General features: G+C 35.5%; 4 protein-coding genes and 1 pseudogene across 11 annotated transcripts in view; 1 reads left to right on the forward strand and 4 right to left on the reverse strand.

Moving 5' to 3' along the window:
* LOC309507776 (T-cell ecto-ADP-ribosyltransferase 2-like) overlaps nucleotides 1-188 on the reverse strand; it is a 169,009-nt gene extending 168,821 nt beyond the window's left edge. The window contains exon 1 of the mRNA XM_082182159.1: nucleotides 56-188. The gene's annotated coding sequence lies outside the window, so the exon portion shown is untranslated. The remainder of the gene's footprint in view (nucleotides 1-55) is intronic.
* LOC309507668 (NAD(P)(+)--arginine ADP-ribosyltransferase 2-like) overlaps nucleotides 1-17,759 on the reverse strand; it is a 246,493-nt gene that overhangs the window by 187,831 nt on the left and 40,903 nt on the right. The window lies entirely within an intron of this gene.
* The window catches only part of LOC309474743 (NAD(P)(+)--arginine ADP-ribosyltransferase 2-like), a gene marked incomplete at its 3' end in the record, with an annotated part of 89,384 nt that overhangs the window by 16,655 nt on the left and 54,970 nt on the right, over nucleotides 1-17,759 (forward strand). The gene's annotated exons all lie outside the window — the stretch shown is intronic.
* The window catches only part of LOC309507693 (ecto-ADP-ribosyltransferase 5-like), a 52,220-nt gene that overhangs the window by 6,522 nt on the left and 27,939 nt on the right, over nucleotides 1-17,759 (reverse strand). For 2 of the 7 annotated variants that reach the window (XM_082182030.1, XM_082182028.1), the window contains exons 2-3: nucleotides 7,876-7,963; nucleotides 6,523-7,799 (exon numbers count right to left, since the gene is read on the reverse strand). In XM_082182030.1, the coding sequence (XP_082038156.1) occupies nucleotides 7,008-7,799; nucleotides 7,876-7,926 (843 nt within the window). In that variant the 5' untranslated portion in view covers nucleotides 7,927-7,963 and the 3' untranslated portion in view covers nucleotides 6,523-7,007. Of the gene's footprint in view, nucleotides 1-6,522; nucleotides 7,800-7,875; nucleotides 7,981-8,181; nucleotides 10,319-12,641; nucleotides 16,644-17,759 lie in introns of those variants that run through there. The other 5 variants (XM_082182026.1, XM_082182031.1, XM_082182027.1 and 2 more) reach the window with 5 other exon arrangements.
* LOC309507933 (NAD(P)(+)--arginine ADP-ribosyltransferase 2-like) lies at nucleotides 11,643-12,604 on the reverse strand (annotated as a pseudogene). The gene has a single exon. The product of its transcript is annotated as an NAD(P)(+)--arginine ADP-ribosyltransferase 2-like (transcript).

A 17,759-nucleotide genomic window follows, 5' to 3' on the forward strand; every position in this document is an offset into this window, starting at 1 on the left:
AGTGTGCATAGATTTGTACAATGACCTTGACCTTGTACTTTACCCCCAAACTTACCTGAAAATACTGTTGTCTGGTTTTGTCAAATTCTGAGTTTTCTTTTTTTTTTGTTTTCAGGAACTCAATGATGAGAGGAGAAGTTCAGAAAAGTCAGTCACTCACAGACAGACGACAACGACTCTTCAAACAAACAGATGAGGTGGTTGGAGTTACTTTCTAAGATGTTTATAAGTTTATAAGTTACAGGATTTGGAGTACGTTCGGATTGGCCCGATCTGTATGACTTGTGTAGCAACAATAATATACAGCTGAACTGGGCACATACAGGTGGGGAGCAGGTAAATATCAGCGAGGGACAGATATGGATCTAAACGTGCGTGTAAACCTCCAATATTTTCAAGCACAACAGCATGATTATTGGTGTGTGGTTACAGCACAATTGTAGTTTTTGAATTGTAGACTCAGTTTCCTGTTCTTATCTGACCCGGTTTGGTCTTCTGATGCTGTAGCCCATTTGCTTCAAGGTTGGATATGTTGTGCGTTCAGTTATTTGAGTTAGTGTTGCCTTTCTATTGGCTGAACCAATCTGGTCATTTTCTTCTAACTTCTGGCATCAACAAGGCGTTTTCTCCAACAAAAACTGCAGCTCACTGGATATTTTCTCTTCTTCAGACCACTCTCTGTAAACCCAAGTGATGGTTGTGTGTGAAAATCCCGGTAGAACAGCAGTTTGATGCTCAGTTTGAACTTCAGCAGATGATCTTGACCATGTCTACTTGCCAACATGCATTGAGTTTCTGCCATGTGATTGGCTGATTAGGTATTTGCGTTAACGAGCAGTTTAACAGGTGAGTTGTATAGTGTATACTGGTGAGTGTATACTATACAGTATGTGTGCACACTTGGAACTAATTTCACTGAATCAAGACAGCTGCCAGGGCATCACCAAACTCCCGCTTAAATGTGCATGTTTTTTTTGTGTTTTTTTTAAACAGGTTTCCACGCGATTTGCGAGTAAAGTTATCTAATTCGGGTTAAGAAACAGAATAACGAAAGTAAATAAAGAAAGAAAGAGCAGATCACAGAATGGCAAAATATCACAAACAGTTAACATTTGAGAGCCAGCAAAGAATAATAATAATAATAATAATAATACATTTTATTTATAATGCGCTTTTCTAAAACCCAAAGCGCTACAGACAATAAAACAAGTAAAGTACAGAAGTACAAGAGTAATACAAAATAATCATTACAGAGCAACCCAATAAAATACTAATCATGACAGTCTATGTAAGCAATTTTGAAAAGATGTGTTTTTAACAACTTCTTGAAACTGGCTAATGTAGGAGCGTCTCTAACAGTAAGAGGAAGTGCATTCCATAACCTGGGTGCCGCAACAGAGAAAGCTCTCTCCCCCATAGATTTTAATCTACAGGGAGGCTGCTGAAGAGTAAGAGAATCCGTATAGACCGAAGGGAACGAGAAGGCGCATACAGGCTGACTAAGTCACAGATAAGAAGGAGCTATTTCGTGCATAGCTTTGTATGTTAGTGTAAGAGTTTTAAAAGCAGTATGTGACTGGACAGGTAGCCAATGCAAACTATAAAGCACACCTGTAATGTGCTGACGTGGTGAAGTGTATGTAAGCACACGTGCTGCTGAATTCCGAATGTACTGCAGGCGTTTTATAGATTTAGCAGGTAAACCAACAAAAAGTGCATTACAATAATCAATCCTGGATGTAACAAATGCGTGAATAAGCCTTTCAGCATCAGGTAGAGTAAGATAGGGCCTAATTCTTGCAATGTTTCTTAGATGATGGAATGCAGATTTTGTAATACTCTTAATATGAGAGTCTAGTGTTAGGTGGGCGACAAAAATCACACCAAGGTTACGAGCACAAGAAGATGGAGATAAAACACTATCATCCATGATCAAATTACAGTTTTTCTCAGAGAAACTGCTACTATGATGTGCACAAATGACTTACTGTTGTGGAGGTTGAACTATGTTGTGCAAATGTAAATAGTGATGTGAGAAATGCACCAAAGCGACTGAGAAAAACTGTAAAATGTCTCCCTTTGTGAGTAGCCGCAGGTGTGCCAATGAGTAGAATCTCTGTCTTAGAGGACTTAAATTTAAAAAAATGATGATGCATCCACGTTTTTATTTCCTGCACACATTCCGAGAGAATTTTGGATTTTTAAATCTCAATAGAAATAATACTTGCATGGATCTTTGGTGCTGAACAAAGAATGCATGTGTGTGAGTGTCCGTCCTTGGTGTGTCCGTTAGTTTGAAGCGTTCTTTCGGTTCTTCCGGAGCGTGTGTCGTTCGCGGGAAGTTCAAACGGTTTACTCGTAAGCAAAGTTTCCAGAGACTCAGGCTAAGTCCATTTCACTCGTAGATAGAAATGAATGAGCACGAGACTAAAACAAGGCAAGACATAAAACAAAACTCGCAGAGAGAACAAACTTAGAGAGACAAAACAAACTTGAAGAGAGAGAAAAAAAGGTGGGTAATGATGAGCACCATCATTGTGCTTTAAGGAAATCGTAGTCCACACCTTTTTTGGGTGATCAGACCAATCAAACTTTGAGCGGGAGAGAGTCTCTTTTTCTCCTCTTGACAGCCTAATTTGCATGGTTTATGATGGTGTTAGAATTCGTCATTTCTACTCCAAAGGATGGTAAAACATAATACATTTATATGTAACCTACTATATTTATACTGAACTATATATATGCTCAGTGTTTAATTACACTGTTAGACCTTACCGGTTTTTTTTACAGTAAAATACTGGCAACACTGTTGCCAGTAATTTACTGTTAATTGTGCAGTTCTTTACTGTAATCTACAGTATGTTACTGTAAAATGCACTAAAACTCGAGTTAACTAATTTCACTTGCAGAAACCTTAAATTGACCAACTGTCATTTACATGTATTAAACTAAAATGTATAATGCATTAATAACGTGAGCAAAGTATTACTGTGAACTTATTTCATTTGAAACCACAACAAAACTTTTGTAAATAAAGAGATTTCCACTGGACCAGCAACTACACAGTCACCGCCTGTTAAATAAAGCAACATGCAGCATTTCATCAATATTTGTAGATTTTCTCCTGGACTGAAGCACAGGCTCTACTCTTCTGCACAATGGTGACCCAAAAACGAAATTTTACAGTAAACTACTGGCAACAGTGTTGCCAGTATAAACCTGTTTCATAACTTACAGTTTATTACTGTTAAAATACATGTTGTGGGTGTGTCTTTTTATCTTACACTGTTAACCCTTTCAACACCACAGGGAAATCCACACTACAAAGAGTAAAAAGTAACACTGAGACAGTGTTGCAGTGAGATAATTAAGAGAATATGTAAGTGATTGTTGAGCATTAGTGATGAACACCTGCTGTTAATAAGCAGAATCATTGAAGAAAAGAGAAACACAAGAACAGAAAATAGAGAAACACAATAACTACGACTGACTTCCAGCCATTACACATTATTACACTTATTATTAACCAGTATGACTTTGTTTCTGTCATACAGAAATTGTTATTGAAAATGTTTGTTTGAAGTTACCATTATAGAGATCAGTGCTTGCTTTAGTTGGGATGCTGATGCTAAAACATTCATTTTTCTTTTGCTGCTTGAGCTGTGTTTTTGCAAGTCACATTTGTGCGCACACAGTTTATGAATGATTGTGGTTGTAATGCTTATGATGACAAAATCATCATATTGCCTGTTCATTCACTAAGGAATTAATTCTTATTCATTCAGAGTTTTATCCTCGATCAAAAGTGTTACATTAGCACTACTGTGAAACTACAGCAATAAATTACTATGACTCATTTGTTTAACACATCATGCATAAACCAAAAAAAAACAGAGCTACACTATATTTTAGAAACACAGAGATATCACAATTTAGCACATTAATCTCAACAATGGTGGCAATATTTCTTTTTTTAAATTATTATTCATGCAGCAGTGCATGCTGGGAGTTTTATATTATCCTGGATCCCAGCATGCATTGCGACATGAAACTTTTCACCATTGTTGAGATTCATATGCTGATTGCTGATATCTGTGTGTGTCTGAACCAAGCAGGAGTACAATAAAATTGAATGCACTATATGATTGTTATTTTTCAGAAGACCTGATTACAGAAATATTGATTTCATTTTGTAGATACACAGATTTATGCTAAATATGACATACCCATAATTTCAATTAATATATACAGGAAAAATCTGAAAATCAGATAGTCCAAGATGATTGTGACATCATCACAAAAGAACAAAAACACCTGATCATCTTCCTCTTGACTTTTTCTTGCCATATCAAATGTGTTTTATAAACTCACTGTTACAGCAGTCAGAGAGAGATGCAAGGTAAGAAGTCAAGGGACAAGAGACCAACTAAAGCAAATACTGATCTCCATCATGGTGACAACAAATTGTATTATTAACTAAATCTCTGTTAATTATCAACAAGAACTTTTGTACATGTATGAAATAAATAATCGTAAACTGGTTTGTAAACTGGTTTCACACTCAGTGTTACTGGAAGTCAGTTGTAGTTCTTGTGTTTTTTTCTTTTTTCTGTTCTTTTTTCTCTGTCCTTCAGTGATTCTGCTTATCAGGTGTTCATCAGTGTCTCAATTCACTCTCTTCTTTTCATTCACTCTGTCAAGCAGACTATATTAGTGAACTAATGTAGGGAATAGTGAATGAGGGTATAGGGTGTGATTGGGAAAACAGCCTCTGAGTGTCGATTTTGAGCACTGTTCATTTACAGTATATTACTGTAGGCTATTTTTGTTTTCTACGGTATATTACTGTTTTAATGGAAAATGGTTTGATACTGTCTGAATTACGCCTTTTTTTACAGCAAGGGTTAACAGTGTAGGTACCGAGATAGATATGTCTGGAAGATACAAAGATCTTGGAAAAATCACTTAGAGTTCAACTAACACAACTAGAAAGTCATAACAAGGCTAATATGAGGTGGAAGACATAGGGGAGACCGGGGACAGTTGCAACACTTTTTGCATTTCTCTCAATTACTCAGAGACTATTTGGACTAGACCAACCAAATTTGTATATATTAAACTTGCATCTGTCTGCTAATTACCCATACCATTTAAAGATGATTATATATGACATCACAGTATTTATTTGAATGGAAGAAGTCAGATGTTGCAACTGACCCAAACCCAGGGGACAGTTGCAACACAACCCAGGGACAGTTGCAACATGTTAAAAATACCTTAAATTTAATTAATTAACTTAAGCTTTTTGTCTCAATGAGCAAAGAATTCTGAAAATATTAACTGTTTTAGGCCTACTATAATATTATAGTATTATTTATTTCAATAATATTATTGTAGCCTACACTGTAAAAAAAAATGACATCCCCAAGTCAAAAATTTCAAGTGACCGATAACATCTACATTTTTCAATTAGTCTGACGTATTATTTCTCATTAAGCCAATGTTAACAGACTATTGCAACAAGAATTTCACTTGGGCCAATTGAAAAATTTTGATGTTATCAGTCACTTGAAATTTTTGATTTGGGAGGGTTAGAATTTTTTTACCGTGTATTATTTATTTATTTAGTCATATTTATCAAATAACAGTTATTGAGTTTTGTTTGTTCATGTGTAGAACATAGGCCTACATAGATTCAGTGTGCAGGTGTTACAGATGCTATTCAATCTCTCCATATTTCATTGTCAGACAGGAAGAATTTAACAATTTGCAATGCAACAAACTTTTATTAAACATGCAATTTATAACATGTTGCAACCGTCCCCAACCCTATCAGCCATGACAGAACATCATATGCCTGCTAGACACACTGACTTTGACACATGCTAACCATGTCACTTAGTAGTCAACAAAACAACAATTCAAACGAAGTAAGTTTTGATTAATTCATACAAAATTTCAGGACAGTATGACAAAAATATATCTCATGAAAAAAATTACTTTCATACCTCCAAAACAAGTTTTGTTCAATAAATGCAGCAGCAGATGTTGAATATGTCTACTGTCTTCTTGGTGGGTGGAGGGTCTAACTGTGCATGTGCAGTATGAGTGTCATCACTCTAGCTTGTTTCTGATTGGAGAAAAATGACATGTTGCAACCATCCCCTGTTGCAACTGTCCCCGGTCTCCCCTACATACATAAAGGAATATATCGTATACATTTTGGAATGACTTATATTCTTAGTCAAATGCAGAGAATGTTTGTGTATGTGTATTGTGGCGTCTCGGAGAGGTCTCTCCGTTCCACCTGGACGTCTTGCTTGAGACGGGGAGCAGACACTGATCTCAAGTGACATCAAATTTATTTTAAAGTTTTTTACACTTTATTTAAATTAGCATATTTTACTTTAATTTTATGTTTTTTGTTTGGCAGTCACAGCTGCCAGTCATTTGACCCTTTTTTAAAGATTTTTTTTACAATGAAGGTGTATGATCGTGATTATTCAGGAAATACCTGTAAAATAACAGTGTTTTTCAGTTTATTTAATTTAGGATGTTTTACATTTTTGGGGGGAGCTGACAGTCATTTGACCATTTTATCATTTAACAGTTTTGTTACTGTTTAATTACAGATTATATTTGTAATTTTACATACATTTTTATGTAATTTAAGAAAACAGAAAAAATACTGTAAGAAAAATACAATCAATTTTCTGTATAAAAAATTTGAATTACTGGAATTTGTCAGTGTCACAATACCTAAAATAACAGCTGAATTTTTATTTTACAGATATTATTTGTAATTTTACAGTGTTTTGAGTACAATTTAAAATTAAAGAAAATGATCGTCAAAAAATCACAGTTATTTTCTGTAAAATTAGGATTTTTTTTTTTTACAGTGTTCTTTTTCCCCATCATTACATATTATTAGTATCAAAATATTCACATTTAGGCATGAAAAGAAATACAAAGATCAGTAACAACGAGAAACATGTAAAATCTACAAGTTAACTGATTAGCAGGTAAACACAAAATAAAATGTGCAAAATTAGTAAACCGTTAAAGAAAGAAGCATGGTTTCCACTGTTAAACAATACACAGTTCAGGTCACTTCTTGTTCCAGTGCTATTCAACACGAACACAGTCTCACACCAGAGATCTGGCTGATCTGTTCTGTTCTTGACAGCAGTGACTTTAAACTTCTCATATGGAGGAATCAGCACCTCTTTCTCATCGGGATACTTTGAATATTTTGTCAAATTAGCACCTTCACAAGTGTAGATTTCAAAACAAGATTTATTTCCAAAACCCTGTATTACTTTACGATCAAGAGAGGAGGATGAAAATGAGCTCAAACGAACCTCTTTGCTCTTAACATCAAATTCAACATTTGTGCCACGATAAGTTACATAGCATCTATTGTGTGTTTTCTTCAGAATCTGTATCGCTTCTGTTAACAGAAAGTGAAGTGAATACCATTTGAATGTCCCCTCTTTATATTTCTGTTTGTCAGTACGAGTGGCACTAGTGAAATTACTATATACTTTAGAGTCTTTGTTAGTGTACACATGAATGGCAACAGAGTGAATCTGTTGCAAGTTATCCTCTGCTTTCTTGGCTTTCTCTTCACCTTCTTGCCAAGTCTTATTAAATTCAGCTGAGGTCGATTTTTCCTTCTCTAGATATGTTGTGTTCACCAGGTCTGCCATTTTCACAGTACAACCGTCATATTGATCATCAACTGAATTCGGTGCAAAATCCAATGGATATATCGTTCCTTCAACAGCAGCTCTGTGATCCTGCAGCAACAGGAATCATAATGATCACATCATCAGTATTCATGTCTGTAATATTCATACTAGAACACAAGCTTACCTGTACTAGAGCAGCTAAAATGAGAAGAAGAGCTTCAATGATCAGCAGCATCTTGATTCAGTCAAATCCCTCTGATGATCTAGTAGATCTAGTGAAGAACAGATGATGAAAGACAAACAGAAACACAACAGCGTCTCACAAATACTAAATCTATCACTGCAATACAATGCACAATTCTGTGCAAAACTGTGTTCAGCAACATAAGACAGTTTTAAATTTATGGAAATGGCAGAACTGTTTAAAATAATCACTTAAGCCTGTGATGTTCAGTGATATTTTGACCTTTTACTTTAACCCAAAACTTACCTGAAAATACTGTTGTCTCTTTTTGTCAGATACTGTTTTCTTTTCGTTATTTTTCAGGAGCGAAGAACAGAAAAGTCATTTGCTCACAGCCAGACAGCAACGATACAACAACACAGCACCATGTATTTATATGCAAATAATGTCTGTCATCATATAATGCATTTAGCTTGTCTGATCTCTGCCCAACTCCAAGGAATCGCCTAAGTTCAGAAAACCGGCCTGGCAAGATAGCTATATGCAAACTACTATGAAATTGTTCAGGAATGTGATGCAAAAAGATAACTTTCATCAGCACCTATACAACTGCAGATTTCAAAAGAAGATACAGTTCCAAAGAACTTGAATTATTTAACAGAACCTAAACCAACCTCCTTGTTCAAAACGCTAATCAAGTTCAAGTTTACTACCACAGTAAGTTGACAGCATTCATTTTGTGTTTTCTTCTGAATCTGTATCACTTCTGTTAACAAAAAGTTAGTTGAATACCATGTAGGCCTATATATATATATATATTTTTTTTAATCACCATAGACTTTAATATCAGTGTATACATAAATGGTGACTGAATTATTCACTGTAAGATTTAGCTGATATCTTGGCATTCTTTTAACTTTCTTGACAAGATGTAACATGTTTGATGACCTGTATGAAGAGTGCAAAGAACATAAGGCAGAAAAGTCAGTTTCTCACAGACAAACGTGTGTGTGTGTGTGTGTGTGTGTGTGTGTGTGTGTGTGTGTGTGTGTGTGTGTGTGTGTTTGGTTTTTTCCTACGAAATTATATACAAATCTATAAAGTTTGTGCTGGGTAGGGTTAGGGGATAGAACATACAGTTTGTACAGTATAAACATCATTATATCTATGGAATGTCCCCATAAAATATGGAAACCCAACATATGTGTTATGTGTGCGTGCATATGTGTGTGTTCTGAGACATAATAGCTGAAGTGTGACTTTGATGCATCTACTGCATCTCATGTGGCTTCACACGGGACAGGTTTGCAACCGTATCAAAACTGAATTTTTTCTTCAATAAATCAATACTATTGGTCACCCTTTACGTCTGTCTGTCTGGTTTACAAATATTTAGCCAATGAAAGTTCTTAAAAAGAGCTTGTGTAAACTTGTTAGATCCTCAAACTGTCAGTAAACCTGATAACTCAGCCCCCTCTATCTTGACTGAATGAACTGAAGTTCTGCAGCAGCTGCACAGCAGTTTTTCCACTTGCAAATTCCTTCATGTAAATAGCGAATCCGCCATGGTGCGAGCGCAAATGGCTTTTAATGGGAATGGGAGATGAGACTCTGATTGGTTTATTGCACGTTACGCCAAAAACACACCCATTTCTCATTAATAGAGACAACCCTTTTAGACCATGCGCCAGGAGCGCCGACCATTTTTCCCGTTGTGCATTTGCGTCATGCGCTTTAGACCATCCGCTTAGATCCTAAAAATATGGCCCAAATTATCTAAGTTGATTTGACAAAGAAAAAAAAAAGTTGTATTAACAAATCATGAAAATAATGTTTCACAATGTATATAAAAATAATAATAATCACACATATTTTTTTACCTAATCAAAGAATTTGTGTTGGCAAAAGAATCTGCACTGTAAAAAAAAAGTATTAAAAATGGTAATGCATAAAAGCCACAATTTCTTTTTTTTACATACAAATTCAAGGTCTCTGCACATTGTTTAAATTTGAAATGTTGCTTTGCAATTGAATTTTAGCCTTCTTACAAAACTGTTCATGAAACTTCACCTTACACTTTAAACATTATATATAAAACCGCATGAATACATTTCCCTCAAAAGTGGAAACTTACATTTCTTATAAAAATTATACTTACATTTGCAATAACTTGGTCCTCAGATTTTGTACTCTTCTGGTGCTCTTAGCCCTAATGTCCAAAAATACCTTCTGAATGAACTCAAATATATATATATATATTTTTTTTCCTTATTGTTCTCCAAGTTTAGTGAATACAACAAGCCAAAACGGACAATGAATACATCTGTAAAGTCTCCCACATTTTCCAACACAACCTCCTCTTCCAGGACAATGAGAACATTGAACATGCTGCAGAGCAATCTCAAGAATTCTCCTTTTCATTTTACTTGACACCCCCATGCCTCTGTAATCCATAAAAAGCATACAATAACAGTATTAATACTGAGTATATAATGAATAAACCAAGAATACGGAACATCCTCACTGCCCTCACTTTATAGGATTTTTGTCTCAGTGGTTTCAGACCTTCATTTTCAAAAAACAATATCTAGCAAGGCTAGCCATCAATTCCAAGTAAACAGTTTTGTATTTAAGTAGACTTGGCTGCTGCTTTCTCTGTATTTCTCAGTGTTTATTTAGGGTAAAATGTGGTTAGACCGATTATAAAAAATAAAAAAAATTGTTAGCTAAAAACGAAATAAAATATGAACTGTTGGTGGCGCTAGTGGGTTTGAGCGACTGATAAATTTATATTATTTATCAGAAACTGCCCTTATAACTGCCAAATTTCATTACATGTTATCGTACAGTTCTTCCTGTCAGTGGCAACGAGAGCAGAAGAATAATAAGAAAACGTACATATACAATATATATCAATGCAACTTTGGTGAATGGCCTCTAATACTGTAAACCAACTCTAAAGGATAAGATATGTGTTTAACATCATGACATCTTGACGTCAAATAAATGTTGAATTGACATCAAATACCAACAAAGCATGACATCAAAATAACATCAAAGTGACATCAGCAGAGGTCAAAATCTTGACATCAAATTGACATCGACACTTTGACGTCAATATGACTCAAATTTTTGACCTATTTTGTAATGTAATTTTGACATCAATGTTGATGTCATATTGATGTTAAATTGACGTCAAGGTGCCCGCTGGGTAATCTTTGATAGGCAGACGCGTGATAACAGCTCGACCATGAGTGAAACCTAAGCGCTTGCGCACAGATGGGAGGGGCGGGTGACATTCATTTTCGTTTTACGTTTTCGGCTGTTTTTTTCATTTCGGCCCGAAACCGATAATGCCATTTTCGGCCGAACATTTTCGGCGGCCAAAATTTCGGTGCACCCCTACTTTAAATCATTTACGTCACAATTGCATGATCACATTTTTTTTCAAAGAATATAATGTTTTTTTAAATGTGGGTAATTAAGTGTGGAAGTGAAGTAAACAATGTAAGGATGTAAATTCAAAGCACTCAGCATACATTTTGAAGTATTACTTTAGTTCAAGCGGTACAGCAAGGCTTTAGTAATGCCAAGATCATGGGATCAAATAACAGGGAATAAGTAATGGCAGTGCCGTTCTGACCAATTTTCTGCCTAATGTGAATTTCTCCTTCAGTGGGATTGAGTTCGCTCAATTGTTATCCTGTCAGTTTTGTTCCGCCCTAGAAAAAGCCCTCATACTGAATGCTTGGAGACATTATTGTCACTTTTATGTAAATAGTACTTTTATATATTTATTTATACAATACAGATTGTATAGTTTCAAATAGCTTTACCGTGATATTCCATACATTGCGCAACGGCCCTTTGCCTTTGAGCATCTGCATTTCCATATAGCTGATTTCTCGAAAGCCACTGAACAATTCAGGTTACTTCTTTTTCCAGAGCTTTCCAACTTGTACACAGTCTCACACCAGAGATTTTTCTGGTCTTTTCTTGTCTTGACAGCAGTGACTTTAAACATCTCATATGGAGGAATCAGCACCTCTTTCTGTTCAGGATACTTAGAATATTTGATCACATTAACACCGTTGCAAGTTTTGATTTCAAAACAAGATTTAGTTCCAAAACCCTGTGCTACTTTACGATCAAGAGAGGATGAAGCAAATGAGCCGAAACGAATCTCTGTGCCTGTGACATTCTTATAAAATTCAGCTTTTGTACCACGATATGTTGACTTGCATTTCTTTCATTTTTTAGTCAATATCTGTATTGCATCTGTTAACAAAAATTGAAGTGAATACAAATTGAATGTCTGATTTCTGTAGTTTTGTTTACCATTATAAACAGCCATATCAAAATTGCTATATATGCTAGAATTAAGGTTAGTGTACACATACAAGGCAATAGAATGATTCTTTGTCAATTTATCTTCTGGCGCTCTGGCATTCTTTTCACCTTCTTGCCACACCTTTTTAAATTCAGCTGAGTTATTGATTTCCTTCTTTAGATATTTATTCCTCACCAGATATGCCATTTTTTTTCTACAGGCCATATATTGATCATCAACTGAATTCAGAGCCATATCCAATGGATATATATGTCCTTCATATATATATATATATAAAACATTGATACATGTACTGAAACTGAGACTGATACTGTTAGTTTGATTGCTTATATTGCTCTTCTCATTTGTAAGTCGATTTGGATAAAAGTGTCTGCTAAATGATTAAATGTAAAATTTAAATGTAAATGTAAATTACCTTTGAATATGGTAAAACAAATTTTTGTAAGGTTCTTCAGTTGCTCAGGAACATTGATGAGAGAAGATCAGAAAAGCCATCCAGTCAGGCAACAACAGCATTTAAACCATAAAATAAGGAAGCTTGCTTTTTTGTTACAACATGTAGTTTGACCAATGTTTGTGTTACGTACATGACCGACCGACCAATGTTGGTGTGTGAGAAGGCGGGACCTAAAGCAATGCAAAAACGCACATCAACCCGATCACTTGTCGTTCATGTAAACACTACATTCAGATTCATCAATCAGAATGAATTCAGTCCGATTGAAACAAAAGTTGTGCATGTAAACATAAGGAATGGTGACTGTAGAAAGCAAAAACCGAATCCCGGACATTTTGGGTGATCTAGAAATTCCGTCTGGACGCATTTTTTTTTTTAGGTTCAGAAAGAGGACATGTCTGGGAAAAAGAGGTTTTCAGAGAATCTTGCATCAGGATGTGAAACTGCACTAAAGCATATTCTTAAATAAGGAAGCCTTTGGTTCTCTTCAGGCTCTTTACTCATGATGTACATGTTCTGTTCCTTTCTCGTTTTTTTTTTCCAGATGGGTCCTGTTTCACGGACCAGTCAAATAAAGTCAGAAAGGACAAAAATAGCCCTATAAATTAAAAAATATTTATGTTATTAGAACTTTGTTTCTGAACAGATGTATTGATTCTGTTGAATCTCTTCATCGCCTCTTTTGTGCAACACCTGAACATTCATTTGTAGTCACCATTATGGTGATCAGTGTTTGATTTAGTTGGTCTCTTGATCCTTGACTTTTAAGTGTTTTTTGTCTTTTCCTCTGGCTGCTGTAACTGTGTGTTTATAAAGCATGTAAGATGTATTACATGATCAAATGTTTTATTGTCCCTCATGAAGGGATTTAATGCAACTGAAATTTTGCAAAATGGTCCTTAACCCTCATATTTGCTCTTAGTGGCAATGAAGAACAGTAACGGCTCTAAAGATTTCAATTTTGTCTTATTTGCCATGTAAATGAATGAATGAGGCATTTATATAGCACTTTCATATGCAGCGAACACACAGTTGAATGGCTAATGGCGATATGTGCGTCTTAATCACAGTATAAAACTATCAGAATAAGTAAGGACTGACAAAATACAATTTGCATGTACGCACAGCTATCCCAGCTAACAGGGAACATTAACTTTGGCTAACGTTCTGACAAGACGTTAGGCCTATGTCTTCAAGAATTTTCTCAAAAGGTAAGCACAAAAACTTTATTCATACATTGTTAGAATTTAAATGTCTCCTCATAATGTTAGCAGAAAACATTATTTGGACAACATTCATGAATATCCTTTAAATATTAAGGATTACTAACTTTCTGGTTTAAAAATGTCTTAAGGTTGGGTGTTAGACAGCAAAATCTGTGTTTCACGAACACCGCTCAGTGTTTAAATGTGGCTCAGAGTGTTAAAATAACACTGAACAGTGCTGGAGGTTATTACATTGTTAACAAACATGTATTCATTACTTCAATGAGCTCATTGTTTCTGCCTTAAATTATTACATTGTTTACATTAATACAGTTTTAGCTTTTTTCAGTATTTTTAACTATGTGATTTGTATATGTACATTTCTGTAATACATAACTTGGACACAGTGACCTCTGATAACAGATCACTCTAAAACACAATGTAGACATGCATTTTCTGTAAAGCTGCTTTGAAACGATATCTATTGTGAAAACTAAGCGCTATACAAATAAATGTGAATTGAATTGAATTAAGTGATTTTTGAGCATTAGCAGAGGTGGAAAGTCCAGGTTCAGAAAGTAAAAGTCCTCCTCAGTATTTTGTTCCAATCACCTGGATTTGTTAATTCAGCAGGAGAGAGAACTAATTAGTGAAATCAGCTGCAGCTGATTTTACTGATTGACACAGCAAAAACTCCAGTGTTAAATTAACTCTCCTGGGAGTTTATTTGGCTCCAGACTCAAGAGTGTTAAAGTTAATGAGATAATTAAGTGATTCACTGAGTGATGATTGATCATTATTGAAGACACCTGATGTTAACAAGCAGAATCGCTGAAGGACAAAAATCACAATTGTAGTCACCATTATGGAGATCAGTGTTTGATTAGTTGGGCAGTTTACCTTTAAATGTTTAACTTTAGATTTAGTTTTGCTGCTGTATCTGAGTTATAACAGCAAGATGAACAAAGATGATCAGGTGGTGTTAGTTATATTTTAACATAATCATCATTTTATCTGAATCACTGATCTCATTTAGAGCCTAATCTCTGACTTAGGTCTACATGTATATTGGTCATTACAGTAGTGATGGCCGGTTCGTGAACGAATCGTTCTTTTGAACCGGTTCTTTTTAGTGAACTGGTCGAACCAGTACACTAAATCGGACTGAATCGTTCGAAACAGTTCGCGTCTTGCGTCAGCACTGATCCACAACAAGTTAGTAAAGTTACTCACTTTCGGACATGCCTGAGTCCTGACAGTCACCTCTACTCAAAATAAACCAATATCCAGGAGTAGGCATATATGTTACTCCAGTAAATCCAACAGTTCACTGAACTGAGACGTGCTGAGAGAAGTGATGAGCACGAGCAGTTGATACTGAGCATGCGCGCACTACCGAACGTACAGGTACAGCGGTTCTCGGACCACCAGTACAGAACCGAGAACTGTTTCTTTCGGACACGTTCGATACGGAGAACCGATGAGCTGATGAGCTCATGCGTGCAATTTTTTCAGAGGGACGAAATGCATGCAAATCTTAAGTATTTTACTGAACATCAATAAGTCTAACAAAAAAAACATGTTAGAAACATTTTTATCACATAGGCTACTGCCTTTTCACTGTATTATTTTAAAGATTGGAAACACAATGAATGGATTGTAAAACTAAACATTTATTATTATACTAAAACATTATTTTCTGGAACAGATCATTTAATTTCTAAGTAATTTGATATACATTTTTGATGTAAACTCTTGCCAAGGTTTTAAAGGGTGCAAAGTAAATGTTTATAATGTGTTAATCAAAACATAACGTATTAAACATAGATATGCATCAAGTTTTTTGTTTTGTCGACTGAATAAGGCTATAGCCTAGTAAGGTTTCAGTAGTTCTCAGCTCACACACAGGCAGTTCTCGAGTCAAGAACTGGTGGTTGCAGCAGTTCTCGCATCACCAGTACAGAACCGAGAACTGTTTCTTTCGGACACGTTCGATACGGAGAACCGACGAGCTGGAGAGACTGCGCATGTGTGATCGCACCGTCTCTGAACCGAACTTTCTTTTGGCCAACTGATGCTGTGTTACTGTCTATGCGCTGTGCTGATACATGAGCACGGGTGAACCAAGGACTTGAATGAGGGGCCGAATTCGGCGAAATGTAAGTTTATTTAATTACAAATAAAATAAAAATGAAGAAGTTTATTCACTTTAAGACATGTAAAACATCCGCGTTTGCGCATCGCCTTAGGCCTACTAATGTAAATGTAAGAAAGATGATTATGACGATGAGCGCTATTATTTAACTTAAGTTATGATTACAAATGCCTTTATTTGAATGTATATTTATCCGTCGGGATGATAGAATTTACCTCATTACGTGATGACGTAAAAGAACTGGTGAACCGGTTTTTTGAACTGGTTCATTGAAACGAACTGTCCGAAAGAACCGGTTCGCGGAAAAGAACCGGACTTCCCATCACTACATTACAGCATCACAGTGATTCTATATAAGAAGAAAATTTTATTTTTCAATATAATCCAAATGATTTCTTAAAAGTTGTTTAAATAGATAGATAGATAAAAAAACAATTTTGCTTTGAGGCACACACAGACATCAAGATTCAGTGTATGAATCTCAAGAATGGTGACAAAAAGAATATTACTAAGACAATTCAGATCATAATTTATTCATACCGCAATGCATGATGGGAGCCATGAATGAGTTTTGATTGGTGGCAGCCATAATGCACTGCAACATGCTTTATTATTATCACCATTGTTGAGAATCACAGGCTGATTCTTGATGTCTGTGTGTCCAGTTATAATATTTTTCAAAGTCTTTTGATCAGAACAACTTTTAAGAAATATTTTTTTTATTAAATTGTAAATGCTGCAAATAGTACACTATAGAATCACAGTGCTGCTGTAATCAACAAGGTAAACATAACTCTCTAAATGAGATTTGTGATTCAGGTCAAATGATGATTATGTCAAAACATAACCAACACCACCTGATCAACTTTTCTTTTTGCTCATCTGAGAGTTATAACTCAGATACAACAGCCAAACAAAATCTAACGTTATTAGTTTAAGGGTCAAAAGTACAACTGATCACCATAATGGCAACTTAAAAAAAGAGATTTTCTCCTTCAGTGATTCTGCTTGTTAACATCAGGTGTCTTCAATAATGCTCAATCATCACTCAATTAATCACTAAATTATCTCATTAACTATAACACTCTTGAGTCTGGAGCCAAATAAACTCCCCGGAGAGCAGAGGGGAGTCCAGGGGCCAAAGAGTAAAAGTCCTGCCATTTGTTTATTTCTTTGCTCTTGGCTGACATGTGGCATTGCTATGCAGAGGTGTAAAGTCCAGGTTCAGAAAGTAAAAGTCCTCCTCAGCATTTTGTTCCAATCACCTGGATTTGCTAATTCAGACAGGAGAGAGAACTAATTAGTGAAATCAGCTGACTGAGTTCATGGGTGGAATAAACATATGGCAGGACTTTTACTTTCTGACCCCTGGACTTTCCACCTCTACTTTGCAATCAAAGTTTCCAGTGTTGGCACACAGCAAAATCACCAGTGTTAAATTAACACTGCTCAGTGTCTATATGAGTCCACACTCAGAGTGTTATAAGTAACACTGAAGCAGTATTAAAGTTAATGAGATAATTAAGTGATTAATTGAGTGATGATTGAGCATTATTGAAGACACCTGATGTTAACAAGCAGAATCACTGAAGGAGAAAATTAATGTAAATGGTCACCGTTATGGTGATCGGTGTTTTGTTTAGTTGGGCTCTTGACCCTTACTTTTTTAATTTTAGAATTTGTTTGGCTGCTGTAATTCAGTTTGCTTGCTTTTTC

This window comes from Leuciscus leuciscus (genome assembly GCF_965113295.1).
Source record: "Leuciscus leuciscus genome assembly, chromosome: 1".
NCBI classification, from domain to species: Eukaryota; Metazoa; Chordata; class Actinopteri; order Cypriniformes; family Leuciscidae; genus Leuciscus; species Leuciscus leuciscus.